The sequence below is a fragment of the Moschus berezovskii genome, chromosome 18, assembly GCF_049115385.1.
Source record: "Moschus berezovskii isolate FMDL1 chromosome 18, NW_MosBer_1.0, whole genome shotgun sequence".
NCBI lineage: Eukaryota > Metazoa > Chordata > Mammalia > Artiodactyla > Moschidae > Moschus > Moschus berezovskii.
This window is the reverse complement of record NC_142477.1, coordinates 37,124,981-37,143,521: the sequence shown is the minus strand read 5'-3', so window position 1 is coordinate 37,143,521 and position 18,541 is coordinate 37,124,981. Positions and strand designations below refer to the sequence as shown.

Below are 18,541 nucleotides of genomic sequence, written 5' to 3'. Positions count from 1 at the left end.
GGAGCTCTCCCAATGACCCACTTCCCAGCCGGTCTCACGTCTGTGTATTTGTATTTGGTTTCTTCTGCCTGAGCTGCTGTTTCTCCCTCCCTTCCCAGCCACACCCAACTCCAATATGCCCCTGCTTGTGCCATCTCTCAAGTCTTTCCCTCTGCACTCCAACCCACTCTGGGCAGAGTCAATCACTTGCTGCAATTCCAGAGTACACTAGATAACCCTGTATTTTGGATTCATCACATAACACCAAGTTGACGACCCAGAATTTCTATCCAGACGGACTTTAGTGGGGCAATCTGGCTGCTGAGATGGGGGATGGTGATAAAGGACTGTTTTCAAGCTCCTTTTACACAGCAGGTACACTTAGATCGATGAGTATAGACACGCTGAGTACTGAAATATAGCCAGTTGTTCATAGCATAGACTACTATTCAAAGCTGGGGCCGAAATCAGTCATTTCTCTCCAACCCTAAGGAGAGACAAAGTGTTATTTAGTCTCAGACACAGCAGAGGGCAAGTCAACTTGGCTGACAGTTATTGATTTTGCTTCATAAATAAAGCATTCTTTGCCAGATTTTCAGTCTTTGTAGTGAAGTTAGTTATGTTTCCAAACATCTTTTGCCTTCTTCCTGGTTGGCCCATCTACTTGGTGAGAGCATTTACCTTATGAATACTGATGGTATCTTTCAGGTACTGAGACAACCTGTATTCCATTTTCTGCGCAAATGTAATCGTTAAGCAAACTAGATTTATACTGCTTTAATTCTCAGCCTTGACAACACCCCTCCAAGCATGGGATGAATTTAATAGAGGAAGCAATATTGTTATTTTAACATTTTTGGAATTCCAAATTGATACCAGTGTAATACATTATAGATACAAATTTAACTCACCTGCAACCCACTCCAGTGTTCTTGCCTGGAGAATCCCAGGGACGGGGGAGCCTGGTGGGCTGCCATCTATAGGGTTGCACAGAGTCAGACACGACTGAAGCGACTTAGCAGCAGCAGCAGCAATGCAGAAGACCCTGGTTCAATTCCTGGGTCGGAAAGATTCACTGGAAAAGGGATGGCCTACCACTCCAGTATTCTTGGGCGCCCCTTGTGGCTCAGCTGGTAAAGAATCCACCTGCAATGAGGGAGACCTAGGTTTGATTCCTGGATTAGGAAGATCCCCTGGAGAAGGGAAAGGCCACCCACTCTTGTATTCTGGCCTGGAGAACTCCATGGACTGTATAGTCCATGGGGTCACAAAGAGTCAGACATGACTGAGCGACTTTCTCTTCACAAATTTAATGCATAATTGATATAACAATAATACAAATGGAATACAGATGAGGTTTCTTGTCTATACAATGTAAATCCAATAATTATTTGAATAGATATGGGAAATTTCACTCTTAAGTAGGCACATTTCTAGTTTCTATCATTTTTCTCCTGGGTTCATTTGTTCTAGCAGCATGGGACAGAGGAAAGATAAAACTATGGATTAAAATAAATGATTAAAAAAGGAAGATAAAACATTCTCAGGGATTTTCCCTACTGTGGTGAAAAGCATGGGAAAATATTTTAAAGCAAAATTTTCAGTTTTAAAGAATAAGCTCTACCATGAGTCTTTTATGAGCAAGCCAAGTTTACCTGCTTTGAGGAGATCCCAGTGAAAAGTCAACCATATTCAGCAAAGTCTGTGTTTTTGGAATTATAATAGCCAATGGTAACTTGATGTCTTCTGTGTGCTTGGCATTCGGCTGGGGGATTTCACAGCTATTTTACTTCATTTGATCCTAGTAACAACCGCCAGCAAGGATTTTACTAGTTCCATTTTTTTGATCAAGAAGTAGAGGTTTTGGAGAAGTTATAGAACTGGTCCAGCATGTGAGGGTACCAGTGATGGGGACATGCTTGGCACAGCAGGGTTCCCTGACCGTACTGGGAAGGGCTGGCACATCAGGGCCAATGTCTGCAGATGATGTAACTTCTTTACCTCCTTCTCAGGTTTTGGAGACAGTATTCGGGTGGGACAGAGAAACTGAATGACTCAGTTTATTCCATAAACTATAGTTATGTTCATTTCCTCCAACTTGACTTTGGGTCAAGATAGACCTGGATTGTCACTGTGGTCCTGCTGGGATAGATCCCTGTGAATTAGAAAGAACTGCACTTTTCTTGCATGTCCTGCAGCTCCAGGGTCCCATAACAAAGGTGGGCTTTTCAATCATCTCTTCTGCATCTTGTTGCTATATACAGCTGCCCACTACACAGTACCTGGTCCTTCCCTGCAGAAAAGAAAATCAACCCAGGAAGGCAATCGCCAGCTCTCCTTTGTGCAAAGGATTCACAACTGATTCCCAAATCAAGCTGTTTTCAAGCATAGATAAGGAGGTTCTTTTGTTCCTGACTCAATATCAAAGGAAAGATTTAAAAAAACAAAAGTGAATCTCCAAAAGCAAAGGTTGTCTGAAATTATGAGATGTTGTGAGGCACTGCCAGCTATAATTTCTCCCTCTCTTCTCCCCACAGACTTCCAGAAAGCTTTGGTTCCCTGCATTGGATTAAAGGGCCTTTACTTTTTGGGGTATTTGCTGTTTGGCCTGGGGACAGGATTCATCGGCCTCTTCCCAAATGTGTACTCCACCCTGGTCATGTGCACCTTGTTTGGAGTGATGTCCAGCACCCTGTACACGGTACCCTTTAACCTCATCACTGTGTATCACCAGGAGGAGCAGGTGCGTGGTCGAACCTCAGCGCTCAGTGACATCTGGAGCCACTCGAAGGCGGGGGGACTTGGTGGGAAAGTGTAGAGCAGAGCTGGAAAATAGGGGTTCTTGAAACCGCAGCACTACAATGTCCAGCCAGATGCTACGATGGCCTGGCCAAGGCATGGCCACGTGCCCAGCCCACCCGCTGCTCCTTACTCTGAAGCCCACTGCACCTGGGAGCAGTCAGACAGGCACCAGTACTCCCATTTGTCAATGGGAAAAGGGAGGGTTGGTAATGCTGAGGAGCCAGCCCACAATCACACAGAGACAAAGCAGGGGAAACTCTGGGCTTATCACACGTGCCATGCACCTGCAGCCATTTCTGGGTGCCACAGCGAGGGCCCCAGCCCGCAACCACCACAGAGGTCTGGTGCCATTTCTAGGACTTATTGCTTGAGCAATATTTTCATTGGAAATGGGGTTTTAGTAAGTCACGCCCTGTGTGCAGGGAGGAAAGCTGGTGGCAGTTGGTTAACTCTCTAGCTGCCTCAAGGGAGGCCCGCCCCATCTGCATTTCCATCTGGGAATTCAAGCCAGAGGGCAAGACTCCACGTGGCCCTAAAAAAGCATTCAGTTCAGTTGAGTCGCTCAGTCATGTCCGACTCTCCGCAACCCCATGAATCACAGCACGCCAGGCCTCCCTGTCCATCAACAACTCCCGGAGTTCACTCAAACTCATGTCCACAGAGTCGGTGATGCCATCCAGCCATCTCATTCTCTGTCGTCCCCGTCTCCTCCCGCCCCCAACCTTTCCCAGCATCAGAGTCTTTTCCTGCTCCTTTAGAATGGACTGGTTGGATCTCCTTGCAGTACAAGGGATTCTCAAGAGTCTTCTCCAACACCATAGTTCAAAAGCATCAATTCTTCGGCAATCAGCTTTCTTCACAGTCCAACTCTCACATCCATACATGACCACGGGAAAAACCATAGCCTTGACTAGATGGACCTTGGTTGGCAATGTATCTGCTTCTTAATATACTATCTAGGTTGGTCATAACTTTCCTTCCAAGGAGTAAGTGTCTTTTAATTTCATGGCTGCAATCAATATCTGCAGTGATTTTGGAGCCCCCAAAAATAAAGTCTGACACTGTTTCCACTGTTTTTCCATCTATTTCCCATGTAGTGATGGGACCAGATGCCATGATCTTTGTTTTCTGAATGTTGAGCTTCAAGCCAACCTTTTCACTCTCCTCTTTTACTTTCATCAAGAGGCCTTTGAGTTCCTCTTCACTTTCTGCCATAAGGGTGGTGTCATCTGCATATCTGAGGTGATTGATATTTCTCCTGGCAATCTTGATTCCAGCTTGTGCTTCTTCCAGCCCAGCGTTCCTCATGATGTACTCTGCATATAAGTTAAATAAGCAGGGTGACAATATACAGCCTTGATGTACTCCTTTTCCTATTTGGAACCAGTCTGTTGTTCCATGTCCAGTTCTAACTGTTGCTTCCTGACCTGCATACAGGTTTCTCAAGAGGCAGGTCAGGTGGTCTGGTATTCCCATCTCTTTCAGAATTTTCCACATTTTAATGTGATCCACACAGTCAAAGGCTTTGGCATAGTCAATGAAGCAGAAATAGATGTTTTTCTGGAACTCTCTTGCTTTTTGCATGATCCAGCAGATGTTGGCAATTTGATCTCTGGTGCCTCTGCCTTTTCTAAAACCTGCTTGAACATCTAGGAGTTCATGGTTCACATATTGCTGAAGCCTGGCTTGGAGAATTTTGAGCATGACTTTCCTAGCGTGTGAGATGAGTACAATTGTGCGGTAGTTTGAGCATTCTTTGGCATTGCCTTTCTTTGGGATTGGAATGAAGACTGACCTTTTCCAGTCCTGTGGCCACTGCTGAGTTTTCCAAATTCGCTGGCATATTGAGTGCAGCACTTTCATAACAAAGCATTAGGTTGGGTATTTCTGCTCTAAAGTTACCACCTTTTCTTATCAACATATGCAACTTTCCCCCTGATAATAGGCTTACATTTCCTCAACTGTAAAAGCTAAAGAGAACTACTAGCTTAATCCATCCCAGCAGGAAACTGCAAAAACGCTGAACACATGTCCATGTGACTAGAACACTGGCCTTCTTTTTCATCATTTGATCTGGCAAGTGCAATGCGGCAGGGTTGCACTAGGGGTTAAAACCTTTAAACAAGAATTGTAGCTGTCCTTACCCCAGCAGACATTGTCACTAATGTTTCAATGCATGGCAGGCACTTAGCTGCTAGAGATACAGCTGTGGTTGAGAACCACCCCTCCAAGACAGAGTTGGATGATACTAGGCCCCAAACACAGAGGCTATGGACTCAGAAGAACCTGGATTCAAATTGTGCCTCCCCCATTTAGCAACTATGGGACACTGGGGAATCATAAAGCAAAACAAAATCGTCGCTCAATTTTATCCAATTCTTTGTGACTCCATGAACTGTAGCCCGCCAAGCTTCTCTGTCCATGGAATTCTCCAGCAGGAATACTGGAGTGGGTTGCCATTCCCTTTTCCAGTGGACCTTCCTGACTCAGGGATCGAACCTGGGTCTGTTGCATTATAGGAGGATTCTTTATTGTCTTTGTCACCATAGAAGCCCAGAGAACTTGTTCATTTATTTACTAAGTGTCACTGAAAATGAGGTCGTTTTTAGATGGGAAATGCAATGACGTGGTTCAGCAACCACAATGATATGCAGGCGTGAATCAAATGGCACCTGCCTACCTCTCCCTTCACTTCCTATTTCCCCTACCCCCTACCCCAGGCCCCTACATGAAACCACTTTCTTCAGATTTTTGTCTATCTTTCTAGTATTTTTTAATGCAAATCTAGCAATTATGAATTGCATTTTCTCATTTTCCTTTTCTTATTCAAAGGATACTAAGCATTTTCCTGCACAATGATTTTTTCAAATTTAATAGTGTAGGAATTATCATTCAGACTCATAGAGCCTTAGTTTTCTAATCAAACGGGAATGATACACCCACCTTATAGAATTGTAGGAAAATTAAATGAAATGAGATAGTATAGGTAATCTGCTTAGCATAATCCCTACCTGGCACCTTGCAAAGACTCAAAAAATGGTAGGTAGTAGTCCTATTGTTATTATGAGGTTAATGATAATAATATGGGCCTCCCTGATGGTTCAGATGGTAAAAAAAAAAAAAAAGTCTACCTGCAATGAAGATTACTGGGGTTCAATCCCTGAGTCAGGAAGATCCCCTGGAGAAGGGAATGGCTACCCACTCCAGTATTCTTACCTGGAGAATCCTCATGGACAGAGGAGCCTGGCCAGCTGCAGTCCATGGGGTAACAAAGAACAGGACATGACTGAGGGACTAACATTTTGGAGCTTCCCTGGTGGCACCATGTGCCTCTGGAAAGGTGGTAAGCATGAATAAAATAACATAAGTGAAAGAGACTTGCTCAAGCCCTAGCACGTATATGATACCTGATAAATGGCAATGCTATCAGCCAATTCAGACCAAATGTCATAGTAATCAAACATTAATCCACTAACCAAACAACAAGCCTATTTTGCTAAGTCACTTCAGTCGTGTCCGACTCTGTGCGACCCCACAGACGGAAGCCCACCAGGCTCCCCCGTCCCTGGGATTCTCCAGGCAAGAACACTGGAGTGGGTTGCCATTTCCTTCTCCAGTGTGTGAAAGTGGAAAGTGAAAAGTGAAAGTGAAGTCGCTCAGTCGTGTCCGACCCCTAGCGACCCCACAGACTGCAGCCTACCAGGCTCCTCCATCCATGGGATTTTCTAGGCAATAGTACTGGAGTGGCTTGCCATTGCCTTCTCCGAAGCCTATTTTAAAAGGTTGCAAAAGGATATTTATTGTTTCTAATTCACTGTATTTATTGAATGCTTAGGAAGAGAGAATTTTGTGTTCTTAATCATTTAATTCCCATAGTTAATATTCAAGATTTTGTGGCAAGTAGGGGGAAAAGGCAGGGGGTGGAGCTTGAATCAAATAGCAGTGTCCTAAGGTTGTGTTGGAACTTGTTTGTGTGCCATGACTACTTTGGCACTGCAACGGCAGAGTCATGTGTTTGTAATCACAGCGGTAAGTATCTGTTATCTGGCTTTATAAAGAACAAGTTTGCTTGCTGACTCTGCCCTACTTAACAGTTGGCACAGATCAAATGCTGTCCCTGTTCTTGCCTTGCAGAAGCAACGGGCCCTGGGTGGGGGCCCAGATGGCAGCGGCAGAGGGCAGGGCCTGGACTGCGCCGCCCTCACATGCATGGTGCAGCTGGCTCAGATCCTGGTCGGAGGTGGCCTGGGCCTTCTGGTGAACACAGCCGGCAGCGTCGTCGTCGTGGTGATCACGGCCTCTGCGGTGGCACTGATCGGCTGTTGCTTTGTGGCTCTCTTTGTTAGATATATGGATTAGGTCAGTAAAGAGACATGGTCCCTAACCTCAGACAGTGGAGCACGTGGCACGAAATCAATCTTTGTTTAGCTCTGCATTTTTTGTATCTGCCCTTTGGATGCCACATGTTATGACTTCAACTGCAGTAACTACCCCTTATTCCCAGCCAGCCCTGTCCACATCAGTCTCAGTATTTCAAGCATGACTTGTCTTAGGAGAGACTGGGCCATACCTCCATTCACTGGTGGCAAAGGGCAAATGTGGATGGCAGCACCTCCACGCAACTTTCTCCCTGAATCGCTGCAGCGGAATGGGGAGGCAGGGTCTGTTTTCCCCAGGGCATTTTAGGCCTTGATGAAACCTGAGATGCTGACTAACACACGCTTGTGATGCTGGAATTTATCCTGTGATGTGATTTTTTAATTTTAATTTTTTAACTAGGGGTCCATATATAGTCAGGAAGGTTATATTTTTCATCCAGTGCATCATTATGCAAAATAAGGCTGGTGATTTGAGATATTAATTCATTCATATTCAATTCATATTTAACTTGCTCATAATTAATTCATGTTAATTTATACTATCCCTATAAGTCTGCTTGAACATCTCATGCTAGAGGATTTTCCACTTTGAAACAGCTCATCTTATTGATACAGTGAAAATCTTTCTCTCTAGCCTGCACTTTTGTTCCAGTCCCTGGAGCCTCACTGGAAGCCGAACTTTCAAAGAACTGCCTCTTGTTTCTTCTGTGATCCTCTCTTCTCCCAAGTGAAGCAGCATTTCTCAGCTGTACCCCTTGAAGTTCATGATGGCAGCATGGTTTAACAGAAAGACCATGAGCTTTAGAGCCGGCTGGTTTGGGATCCTGGCTCTGCTGCTCCCCAGCAAACTACAGAACCTCAAAAGTCGCACTTATTCATCTGTACATTTGGGGTAATATTGAGTTAGCCAAAAAGTTTGTTAGAGGTTTCTGTAACATCTTATGGAAAAAACCAAGGGAACTTTATGACCCACCCAATACTTCCTTCTCCAGAGAGTGGTGACCATTTGTAATACCTAAGCCTTACAGAGTGCTTACCACCATTCTCAGCATTTTACCCATGCTACCACAGCAACCTTGGGAGAAGCTGCTGCTACTGATCTCCATTCTAGATGAGGAAACAGAGGCAGAGAGGTTTATAGTTCTTGTCTGAAGCTACACAGCTCCAAAGTGGCAGAGCTGGGCTTTGAACCCAGGCACTTGGGCTTTGCTGTTTCCTATAAGAGCAGCACTCAGCCTGGGGGCTGGCCGCTGGTCTGCACTTGACACATGACAGCCATCGTCATTATTTTTTAAAGGCTCACCATCCTGCTTCCCCAGGCCTAGATCTCCCCAACACCTGTCCTTCATAAGTGTTTTCTGTATAATTCCAGATGTGCCTAAGTGGTGCAGAATGATTTGCCCACATGTTTCTCCAAGTTAAAACATGTTATGTGGTTCCTTCTCCTGCCTCATCTTAGAGTCTGGTTGTGTGATCCCTGCCTTAGGTGAATTTCTAGATTATGGAGACCTCCCATGCTGGAAGGGAATTTGGAGACACGAAATGAGCTGCTTTGAGAACAAGGACACGGGGATTCAGGCTGTTTTCTGGCTTCCTGGTGCATAGCAGAATGGATGGTTCGGTAGCGTGGCTAGGAGCCTGCAGTGTAGGCTCATTTGGGGAAGGGGTACTGCAAAGGAGAACTGTGCTCAGGGGTTCTTTGGGTTCCCTTTCACAAAACCTCTGGGGGAATGAAGGGTGCAGGTCCACTCCTAACGTTTGCATTTGCAGGGCCTGGGGGAGAGACCGCTGATGAAGGCCTATCCCCCTTTTCCCACCCTTATTCCAGTCCAGCACTGTGAGGGCCCCTGTGGGCACCTTGATACCAGCACGCCCATAGCCTTCCCAAATCCCCACCCTTTACCACACCTGCAAATAGTCACCCTCAGCCTCCCCTCACACATAAGGGTGCACAGACTCAGCGGTTTCTTCCACCTTCAAGAGGAAAGGACCCACGAAGCCCTTAGAGACTCAGAGCCATTTAGATGGGGAAGTTGAAGTCTTGCATACCGAAGCATAGTCTAGGGGGTGGAGGTGCAGGGCTCAGGCTCCAGGCAGCTCCATGGATTCCTTGCTATGTGGGAAGGGGTACAGGTGGGAGTGGAGGACTGAGTAGCACTCTTTAGTATCAGACCTGGGGTGGGGGTCCTGGCTGCCCAGGTCTGATGGCTCCAGGCTGCAGTTCTCTTGGTTGCCTCCCTTTTAAGAGCCTGATCTCTGCTGCTCTTGGGTTGTGGCAGGGGCAGTGCTAGGGTATGGGGTGGTGTTTCTGGGGTACACCTGTGGATCTGGGCTCTTCTACTTGTGTAGGGTGGGGCAGGATGGAAAGGAGGGCAAGCCTTACATCAAAGGGGTCACTCCTTCCTTTCCCTGCCCACACTTGCCACCTGCAGAACACACACAGCTTCCTTATCCAGCACTAGGTTCTCTGGGATTCCTGCAGTTTATCCCGTTTTCTCCAGGTTAATTTTTTCCAGACTGAGCTTTCTTCTCAGACCTCAGTGTGCTGTGGCTCCACTGATCAACCTCTGAGCCTTGCCTTCTTCCTGTGCACAGTGGCACTTATTTTCTGTCCAATCCAGGCCCCCTGCCTTCTGTCATTGTGTGTGTGTGTGTGTGTGTGTACTTATTTTCTGTCCAATCCAGGCCCCCTGCCTTCTGTCAGTGTGTGTGTGTGTGTGTGTGTGCTGATGCTTCAGTCGAGTCCAACTCTTTGTGACCCCATGGACTGTAGCCCTCCAGGGTCCTCTGTCCATGGGATTTTCCAACTGTAGTTGGTTGCCATTTCCTTCCCCAGGGGATCTTCCCAACCCAGGGATCGAATCCTGGTCTCAAGCACCGCAGGCAGACTCTTTACCATCTGAGCCACCAGGGACGCCCGCTATTGGAATATACCCTCACAAATGAAATTTTTACATTCACCAGCGAAAAGATTCCTTCCCCAGTCTTTCTTCCTCCTTCTCCCCCTCACCAAGAGCAGCAAGGTCATGACTGACTTAGAAGAGAACCCAGGGAGGACACCTGCTCCCAATCCCACACAGGACCCCTGCCCTGGGCCTAGGATGAGAATGAGCCAGTGCTCTCAGGGCCCCACATGACACAGGAAAGGAAAGGAAAGTGAAGTTGCTCAGTCATGCCTGACTCTTTTTGACCCCATGAACTGTAGCTTACCAGGCTCCTCTGTCCATGGGATTGTCCAGGCAAGAGTACTGGAGTGTGTTGCCATTTCCTTTCCCAGGGTATCTTCCTGACCCAGGGATCAAACCCAGGTCTCCCACATTGCAGGCAGATGTTTTACCACCAGGGAAGCTTTTTCCACATGACACAGCACACAGCCTTAAGAAAGAAACAGCATCCAGCCACCTCTCCTGCCTCACCTACCTGTTCTTGGCCTCTGCAACATTTGGAAATGGAATTATTTGCTGAGTTCAATGTGTATCTTCTGATCATTTCTCTAAGCACTGCTCTGCTGATTAAAGATTTTGAAATGAATGACTGGGTGGGCTGGGAAAGTGACCTGCAACTGAGAGCCATCTTCCCTGGACCCCCAAGGAAGTCAAGAGCAGTCATCTGTGGCCAACTACAGGGCGTGGTCTTCATTACAAGTGAAGCTGTTTTCAGATGGAACACTGGGTGGGCTATGGGATGGAAAAGGGAGCTAGGGCACACAGACTCTCTTTCTCTCTCACACACACACACGCACACACACACTCAAGTACTACTTTACTCCTTGAGCTCAACTTCACTGAGATTTGAACGAGCAGATAGAATCCAATGTTAAAAGGATTTAACCACCTTAAAGGCTTTTAAAGTCTTTTAATCTACCAGGGCTTCCGTGGTAGCTCAGCTGGTTAAGAATCCACCTGCAATGTGGGAGACCTGGGTTTGATCCCTGGGTTGGGAAATCTGGAGAAGGGAAAGGTTCTCACTCCAGTGTTCTGTCCTGGAGCATTCCATGGACTGTATAGTCCATGGGGTCGCAAAGAGTTGGACACAACTGAGTGACTTTCACACTCTGTTAACCATCTTTGGAAACTTAAGTACTTGTTCTTAGTATATCAATGACATATCCCCTCTGGGACAAAACTGTCCTGTTCCCAGACAAATAAAGCAAGTGCGGGGACATTTACATTCTTCCTAGAAATCCCAGTAAACCTGGAGGAGAAAGGGAGGCAACACAGCTTTGCTTTTCCCTCCAACCACCTAGCACTCCAACCTCAAAGCCTTTGATCACTGAATTTCCCCAGCTTCAGATGCCCTAGCTATGCACCTACTCTCTGTCCCAACTGCCAGATTGCCCATCTAAATTGTAGTCATATACCTAAGAAAGTGAAGTGAAAATGAAAGCTGCTCAGTCATGTCCAACTCTTTGCGACCCATGGACTACATACAGCCCATGGAATTCTCCAGGCCAGAATACTGGAGTGGGTAGCCTTTCCCTTCTCTAGGGGATCTTCCCAACCCAGGGATCAAACCCAGGTCTTCCACACTGCAGGCAGATTCTTTACCAGCTGAGCCACAAGAGAAGCCTATATTCATAGGTCCATCTCAAATACTGCTTTGGCCAAGAAGTCTCTGATTCCCCAATAGAATCAAGTTCTCCATCCCTGTATTCCTATAAACAGTATTCCTTTTAGCCCTTACTATTCAAAAGCAAGGAGATCAAACCAAGCAATCCTAAAGGAAATCAACCTTGCATATTCATTGTAAGGACTGATGCTGAAGCTCCAATACTTGGGCCACCTGATGTGAAGAGCTGACTCATTGGAAAAACCCTGATGCTGGAAAAGATTGAGGGCAGGAGGAGAAGGGGGTGACAGAGGATGAGATGGTTGGATGGCATCACCGACTCAATGGACATAAGTTTGAGCAAACTCAGGGAGATAGTGAAGGACACAGAGGCCTGGAGTGTTGCAGTTCAAGGGATCAAAAAGAGTCTGAGACAACTTAGTGACTGAACAGTAACACATGACATTCAACTCACTATCCCACAACTCATTTGCCTCATGTACATGGTACTGTCCCCTTCTAAATGTCAGGAGTGTGTATGTAACCCCAACACTCAACACAGAGCTAGGCACACAACAAGCACTCAAAAAATAATAATAATTTGATGATCTCAACTGGATTTGACCATTTCCTTGTTGATACTTTTGTCCTTGTGTAGATAGGAGTTTTGGTCTTGGCTCCCTCTAGCCATGTTCTTAGAAGTCCACAGATGTGGGTGGGGACAAGGTGACTCTTTTCATAGAGTTCTTTCCTGAAATCCCTGCCCCCACCCCTTCTGTTTTTCTAATGCCCATCATACCAGAAGTACACAGTTCAACATACTTTCCTGAAAACCTTGGGCAACCCACACATTGTTTATTGTCAAATTCAAAACAGCAAGTTGCTTAATAAATAGAATATCTCAGTAAATGTCTAATATCAGTGTAACACAGAGATACACTACCATGCTACTATTTGTTCTTTGTAGGTGTTTACTTGTTCATTTACTTTATATTTTGGAGGCTTGGGATTATAGTTCAATGTTTATTAGCCCATTGGTTCTCAGTATCAATATGTTTTCATCCTAAATGGCAAAGAGAGGTTAATTTGACTACTTTAAAACAAAAGCATTATTTTGTTTTCTGAAAAAGCTACTTTCTTCAAGGCTGCTCAGGATTGAGGAGGTCAAGTAGCTTTTGTGTTTGTGGCAGGGTCTTAATTTTTGCACTGTGTGTGTTACAGAAAGCAGGACAGGAACGCTGGAGCTGTGGAGTTCACATTTTGAACCTTAAATCTCAGACAGTCCCGGGAATTTCCAACAAAATCACAAAGTAATTTATGGTTCAAGAGGCTATAGAAGCAGACATGCTTGTATGGTGATGATTTATGGTATGAAAATAAGCACACCAGTAGGTGCCCACATTGCCTGTTTGTGATCTGAAACTAGGTCGCCAAAGAGAAAAACAGTAGCACCTCTGTCAAAACTGGCAGCTGGATGGGTAGATCATTCCATCCCGCCCTCTGAGCAGCCTCAAGAAAGGGCTATACTGCTGTGACCAGAACTGAATTGTTATGAGAAATGTGTCACCCTTCAGAAGGTCCCATTAGACTGGGGGTTACGGAAAAATTCATCATGTGTGTCAACGTGCTGAGCACTCTTTAGAATGAATGGAACTTGGTTAAGGTAGAGTCCTATGGGAACTCTGATTCTTGCCTTCTCTCCTCAGTGTTATGAGCAATAATAAGAAACCCCACACCTGAAATCCTGGTAATTCACCCACAACGGACTCTCCCTACTCTTTCCCCTTCAGCACAGAGTTTACTTGAGTCTCCCAGTCCCCTTTCTACCCCACAACTCCTCTGGAACATCAGACTCCGGCTTCCGGGAATTTGGTTTTCAGGAACCACGTTCCTACAGCATCTCTTAATCTATCTAAGCCTACAAAAAACGCGGCCGAGTCATTCCTCTACTTGCTGGTCTAGAGCCTCAATCAAACCCGCATTCCGATTCCCAAAGAGTGAGAAGGAGAGGCTGCAGAAAAGTCTCTACTCCTAGTGGCGTGTCTCCTCAGACCCGTTCAAGTTGCTCCTGGGCACAGCACACCTGCAGTGCACGGACCCGGACCCGAGCGGACACAGTGTCTCCAGGCACCCGCAGGGCCCTTAAGGGAACCCAGACGCCCAGCTTCCAGCGCAGGGCGCACTCACTTACTGTTGGAGTACCAAGAGAGCACGTGGGCCCCCCTTCTCCTTGAGAATCCCAGGGACTGGGGAGCCTGGTGGGCTGCCGTCTCTGGGGTCGCCCAGAGTCGGACACAACTGAAGCGACTTAGCAGCAGCAGCAGCCTGAAGAAGTCTCTCTCTTCAGCCTCTGTAACCTGAGTCTCGCTGGGAAGCCACTCCCCGGCGACCGTTTTGGTTCCGGCGACCCTTGAGCGCCGAGGCGGTGCAGAGTCCCAGTCCGGCTCCGGGTGTGCGCACTCTCCCCGACCTAAAAGATAAACCATACGCCTCACGGGAGGTGGCTCTCTCTCGGTGCATTTCTCCTGCGGGCGGAACAAGATTGTCACTTCTTTCTTTCAACTCCGAAAAAGTTTCCGGGTCCCATACTTTAGGCCTGCCCGCAGCCAAGCAGCAGATCAGACCTTCCCGCCCCGACTGTCCCAGAACCAGGGCGCAAAGGTTTTGAGGGTGGCTCCCCCGGCTGTGTGCACCGTGAGAACTTTTTCAAGAGCTGCCAAAAAAAAAAAAAAAGTTTCTGTGATACATGCGCTCAACGGTCTGCGCACCATTTGGCTGAGGCCACTTTCTCGCCCCCGAATTGCTCTACATTCCGGATGCCTTTCTCCTTTTTCTGGGCGCCCTACACTGCCCAGCCTACACGACGTAGCCTAAGAAGAGGAAGGGGGTGCGTGTAGAGAGAAGGGGAACGGAGGCTGATGACTTGGGCCTGTAAGGCTGAGCTCGGCCCTTTGCCCGCTTCGTGTCTCCACCTGGGTTCGCAGCCTCCCCTCTCCGGAGGAGGTCCCCAACCTCCTCTTAGGCTGCTCCTTTGTGCTCCTCTCCATCCTCCTCCCTCCTAAACTCTTGATCCGGAGGTCCCTCCCGCATCCCTTCACCCGCTCTGCTCTTTTCCGTCCAGGAAAAACCGCTTTGCAGTTTGCGCGCACCATGGGCTTCGGCCCGCGTCAGTAGACCGAGCTGCTGGGCAGCAGGTCGTAGCGCCCGCCGCTGTAGACCACCACGCCAGGCGGGTAGTAGTGCAGGTCGGGCTCCGCGGCTTGGTGGAGAGGCGCCAGGGCCTGCAGTCCCTGGTCCTCCGGCTCGGGCTTGGTGGTGGCGGTGAAAGGGCGCATGCTGGTGAGAGAAGGCGACGCGATGCGCCACAGTAGGTTCTTGAGCGCTTTGCGGAACTCGCGGCGTACGAGGCAGTAGAGGATGGGATTGAGACAGCTGTTGGAGTGCGCCAGGCACACGCTCACGGGGAACGCATACACCTGGCACAGGAAGTACTCTTGGCTGAAGGGCACCGCGTTGAACTTGATGAGGATGCTCCAGGTGGTGAGCGCCTGGTTGGGCAGCCAACACAGGAAGAAGGACAGGACCACGATGGTCACAGATTTGGTGACCTTGGAGCGTCTCCGAGCGCTGGCTCCGGCCAGGCCTCCCCCGGACGCTGAGGGTCCTCCTTCGGTCCCTGCCACGCGGTGGTCGGAGATGAAACGCACCAGCAGCAGGTAGCACAGGCTGATGATGCCTAGCGGCAGCACGAAGCCCAACAACACCTTCTGCAAGTGATAGAGGCCCAGCCAGAACTGCCTGTCGAGGCCCAGCAACATGTCGGGGAAGCGCACCAGGCACAGCTCCTCCCCCATCACCTTGACTGTGGTGGAAAAGATGGCGTTGGGCAGCGAGGCCAGCGCGGCGGAGGCCCAGATCATCGCGCACAGTGCTTTGACGGAGAAGCAGCAGCTGTCCCCCAGGCTCCGGCCGCAGCAGTCTCCCCGGCCATACCCTCGGGTCCGGTGGCTCTTGAGAGCTGAGGCCACTGAGTGGTAGCGCGCCACGCTCATGGAGGTGAGAAAGAAAACGCTGGCATACATGTTCATGGACGTCACTACGGATACGATCTTACACATGGCCTTGCCGAAGGGCCATTTGAAGTCAAGGGCGTTTTCCACGGCCCAGAAGGGCAAAGTGAGCACGAACTGGAAGTCCGTCAGCGCCAGGTTGGTGACGAAGAGGTTGATGGAGGACTTGCGCCAGCCCTGCTTGCTCTTCATCAGGTAGAGCACCAGCAGGTTGCCGGTCAGCCCCAGGGCGCAAACCACCCAGTACACCACGCTGACGAGGATGCGCACCCGGGCCTCGGGGTCCGCGCTCTCCGCCCCGCCGCCGTTTGGGGGGTGCCCAGGCGCCGCGCCATCCGGCAACTCCAGTCCCAGCTCCCACCACAAGTCCTGGAGCTGCAGTGACGCGTTGCCGCTGGAGTTGGTCGCCTGCAGAAGGTCCGGGATCCGACCGAAGAGTTCTGTGAGCTCATCCCCGCCAGCCGCCTTATTCATGGTGGCTGGCGCGGCTGCCGCGGCCACCTGCCCGCGCTGGTGCCTCTAGGTCATGTTTCGGGAGATAGCTCCTAAGGGGAGTCCGGCTCTCCCGCGGTTCCGGCGCGCGCGGGGGCTTGCAAAGTAGCTGTGGAAGAGAGCGCCTAGGAACCGGGCGCCAGGCGCGTCTCTGGCGCGCGGAGCTTGGCCTTGGGCGTGAAAATGGGCGCCGAGCGTCGGTTCTGGAGGGGAATTCGAGAGTAGAGACGCACAGCTCCCAAGGCGAGCGATCGGCGTCGAAAGGTTGTCCGGCCAAGGCTGGCGTCTGCGGGTTTCTACTGTAAAGACTCGGACTTTTGCCCCCAGCGTTTCCCGTTGTTACTTGGGCACTAGGGCGTTCCCTCCCTGCCGCTCCCGACCGCTCCTGGGGGCCCGCTGTTTCCCTTTCAAATACCTTTGCAGGTTTCCTCCGCAGCTGCTCCGACGAGGTTTCTGAAGAGAGTTCTGTCTACCTCGCTGAGACTCTCGGGAGGGCTTTCGATGCCGGCCTCGCTGCCTCACATCTCCGTCTCTCCGCTGCTGTCGACTCGCAGTGAGTTGCCAGCCGCGTTGCCGCGAGTTGTATTTCCACCCGCACAGCCGAGGCTGCGGGTTCCCGAAGAGCATGCGTAACCCCCGCGCCAGGAGAGGGGGCGCTTTCCGAGGTGCTGAACTTCGTCGCACGCGCCGCGCGGGGAAGGAGATGGGCTGCGCCGCACGCAGAGCCCCGCGGGGCCAGCCTCGCTTTTCAGTTTCAAAAGGTCCTAAAGCCCTTTATTTCCCTCTGTTGCTGGAGAAAGTCGGCTTTGATTTGCGGTCGCTTTTCCTTCCTCACCCCCCAACATAATTATGAGAATCTTTTTTTCTTTCTCACTTCCAAATGCACAATCTTCTGCCCATTTTCCTTTTTTAAAAGCAACGATAGTTGTCCCTTTTCATGCCCATACATTAAATCAGATGGTGGGCTCTTACTGAATACACAAACGCCACCTCCACTTCCCCTTACAAATAGCTGACCACTGCAATTGTCGTCTGTGGTTGTCAGGATTTTTGAAGCATCTTCACGTAACAGAACTCTGGGTTCAGGTGTTGCTGTGTGCTTTGGTGTATTCTGAGAACTGAAGCTAAGCAGAACATGTAATTGGTGCGCTGATCTCACAAGCATTAGATGCTTAGCTCTCAGCCCAGAGCTCAACAGATTGTTTACGCACATTCAACCACACTCTCTTTATTCTGATGCACTTAGAAAAGAGGATTTCATAGGGCTGTTTTTTGTCACCAGTACCCACACTAATATTATAATCAGAACTCTTAACCAGGTGTTGTTTGCTTGTTTGCTTCAGACCAATGGAACTAAATTTTAAGGACTCTTCTAAGTTCCTTTGGGCAAAATGAATCAATATAAACCATTTGAGTCACTTCTTAAATTGCAGTTTAAATGCCAGATCAACTGCTCTGGTGTAAAACGTACGCTTCTTAGGAAACACTTAAGAAATTTGAAATGTTTTCCTCATTGTGCTGGACTAAACGGAAACAAAAGTATATTAAACATAATTGTCCTCACACTTGCAGAGCGCCTGACTCTACTTACAAAGAGTTAAAAAGGTTGTGACTTTAAAGCACAGGAGATAGAAAAGCATACTGAAAAAGAAACACAGTATAGCTCAGTTGGTAAAGAATCTGCCTGCAACGCAGGAGACCCCGGTTCGATTCCTGTGTCGGGAAGCTCCCCTGGAGACGGGAAAGGCTACCCACTCCAGCATTCTGGCCTGGAGAATTCCATGGATTGTATAGTTCATGAGGTCTCAAAGAGTCGGAGACGACTGAGGGACTTGCATTTCACTTCATGAAAAAAAAAAAAAAAAAGCGAAGAGAAAAGGAAACATCTTGATTTCAAAACCGAACACAGTTCCAGAGAACACCTTCACTATAGTCTCGGTATTGCTCCATTCACCCGCTAGGGGGCGCGAGAGTTTTAATAAAAACAAGTGAAAGTCGTTCGGTTGTGTCCGACTCTGCAACTGCATGGACTGTAGCAACTCATGGACTGTAGCCCGCCAGGCTCCTCTGTCCAGAGGATTTCCCAGGCAAAAATACTGGAGTGGGTTGCCATTCCCTTCTCCAGGGGATCTTTTCAAACCAGGAATCGAACCTGCGGCTCTTGCATCTCCTACATTGCGGCTGGATTCTTTACCACTGAGCCACCAGGGAAAAGAAAAACGAAGCCAAACCATTTCCTTTGAGAAGCTGTAATATGAAGCAGCTCAGCCC

At 48.6% G+C, this 18,541-nt stretch overlaps 2 protein-coding genes across 2 annotated transcripts in view; one reads left to right on the top strand and one right to left on the bottom strand.

Moving 5' to 3' along the window:
• SLC45A2 (solute carrier family 45 member 2) overlaps positions 1-8,558 on the top strand; it is a 34,268-nt gene extending 25,710 nt beyond the window's left edge. The window contains exons 6-8 of the mRNA XM_055422206.2: positions 2,517-2,722; positions 6,916-7,140; positions 7,795-8,558. Of these exons, the coding sequence (XP_055278181.2) occupies positions 2,517-2,722; positions 6,916-7,140 (431 nt within the window). The 3' untranslated portion in view covers positions 7,795-8,558. The remainder of the gene's footprint in view (positions 1-2,516; positions 2,723-6,915; positions 7,141-7,794) is intronic.
• Positions 8,559-14,817: 6,259 nt separating this feature from the next.
• RXFP3 (relaxin family peptide receptor 3) lies at positions 14,818-16,276 on the bottom strand. Its single transcript, XM_055421733.2, has one exon. The coding sequence runs from the start codon at positions 16,250-16,252 to the stop codon at positions 14,876-14,878; it is 1,377 nt and encodes a 458-aa protein (XP_055277708.2). The 5' UTR covers positions 16,253-16,276; the 3' UTR covers positions 14,818-14,875.
• Between the last annotated feature and the right edge of the window lie 2,265 nt (positions 16,277-18,541).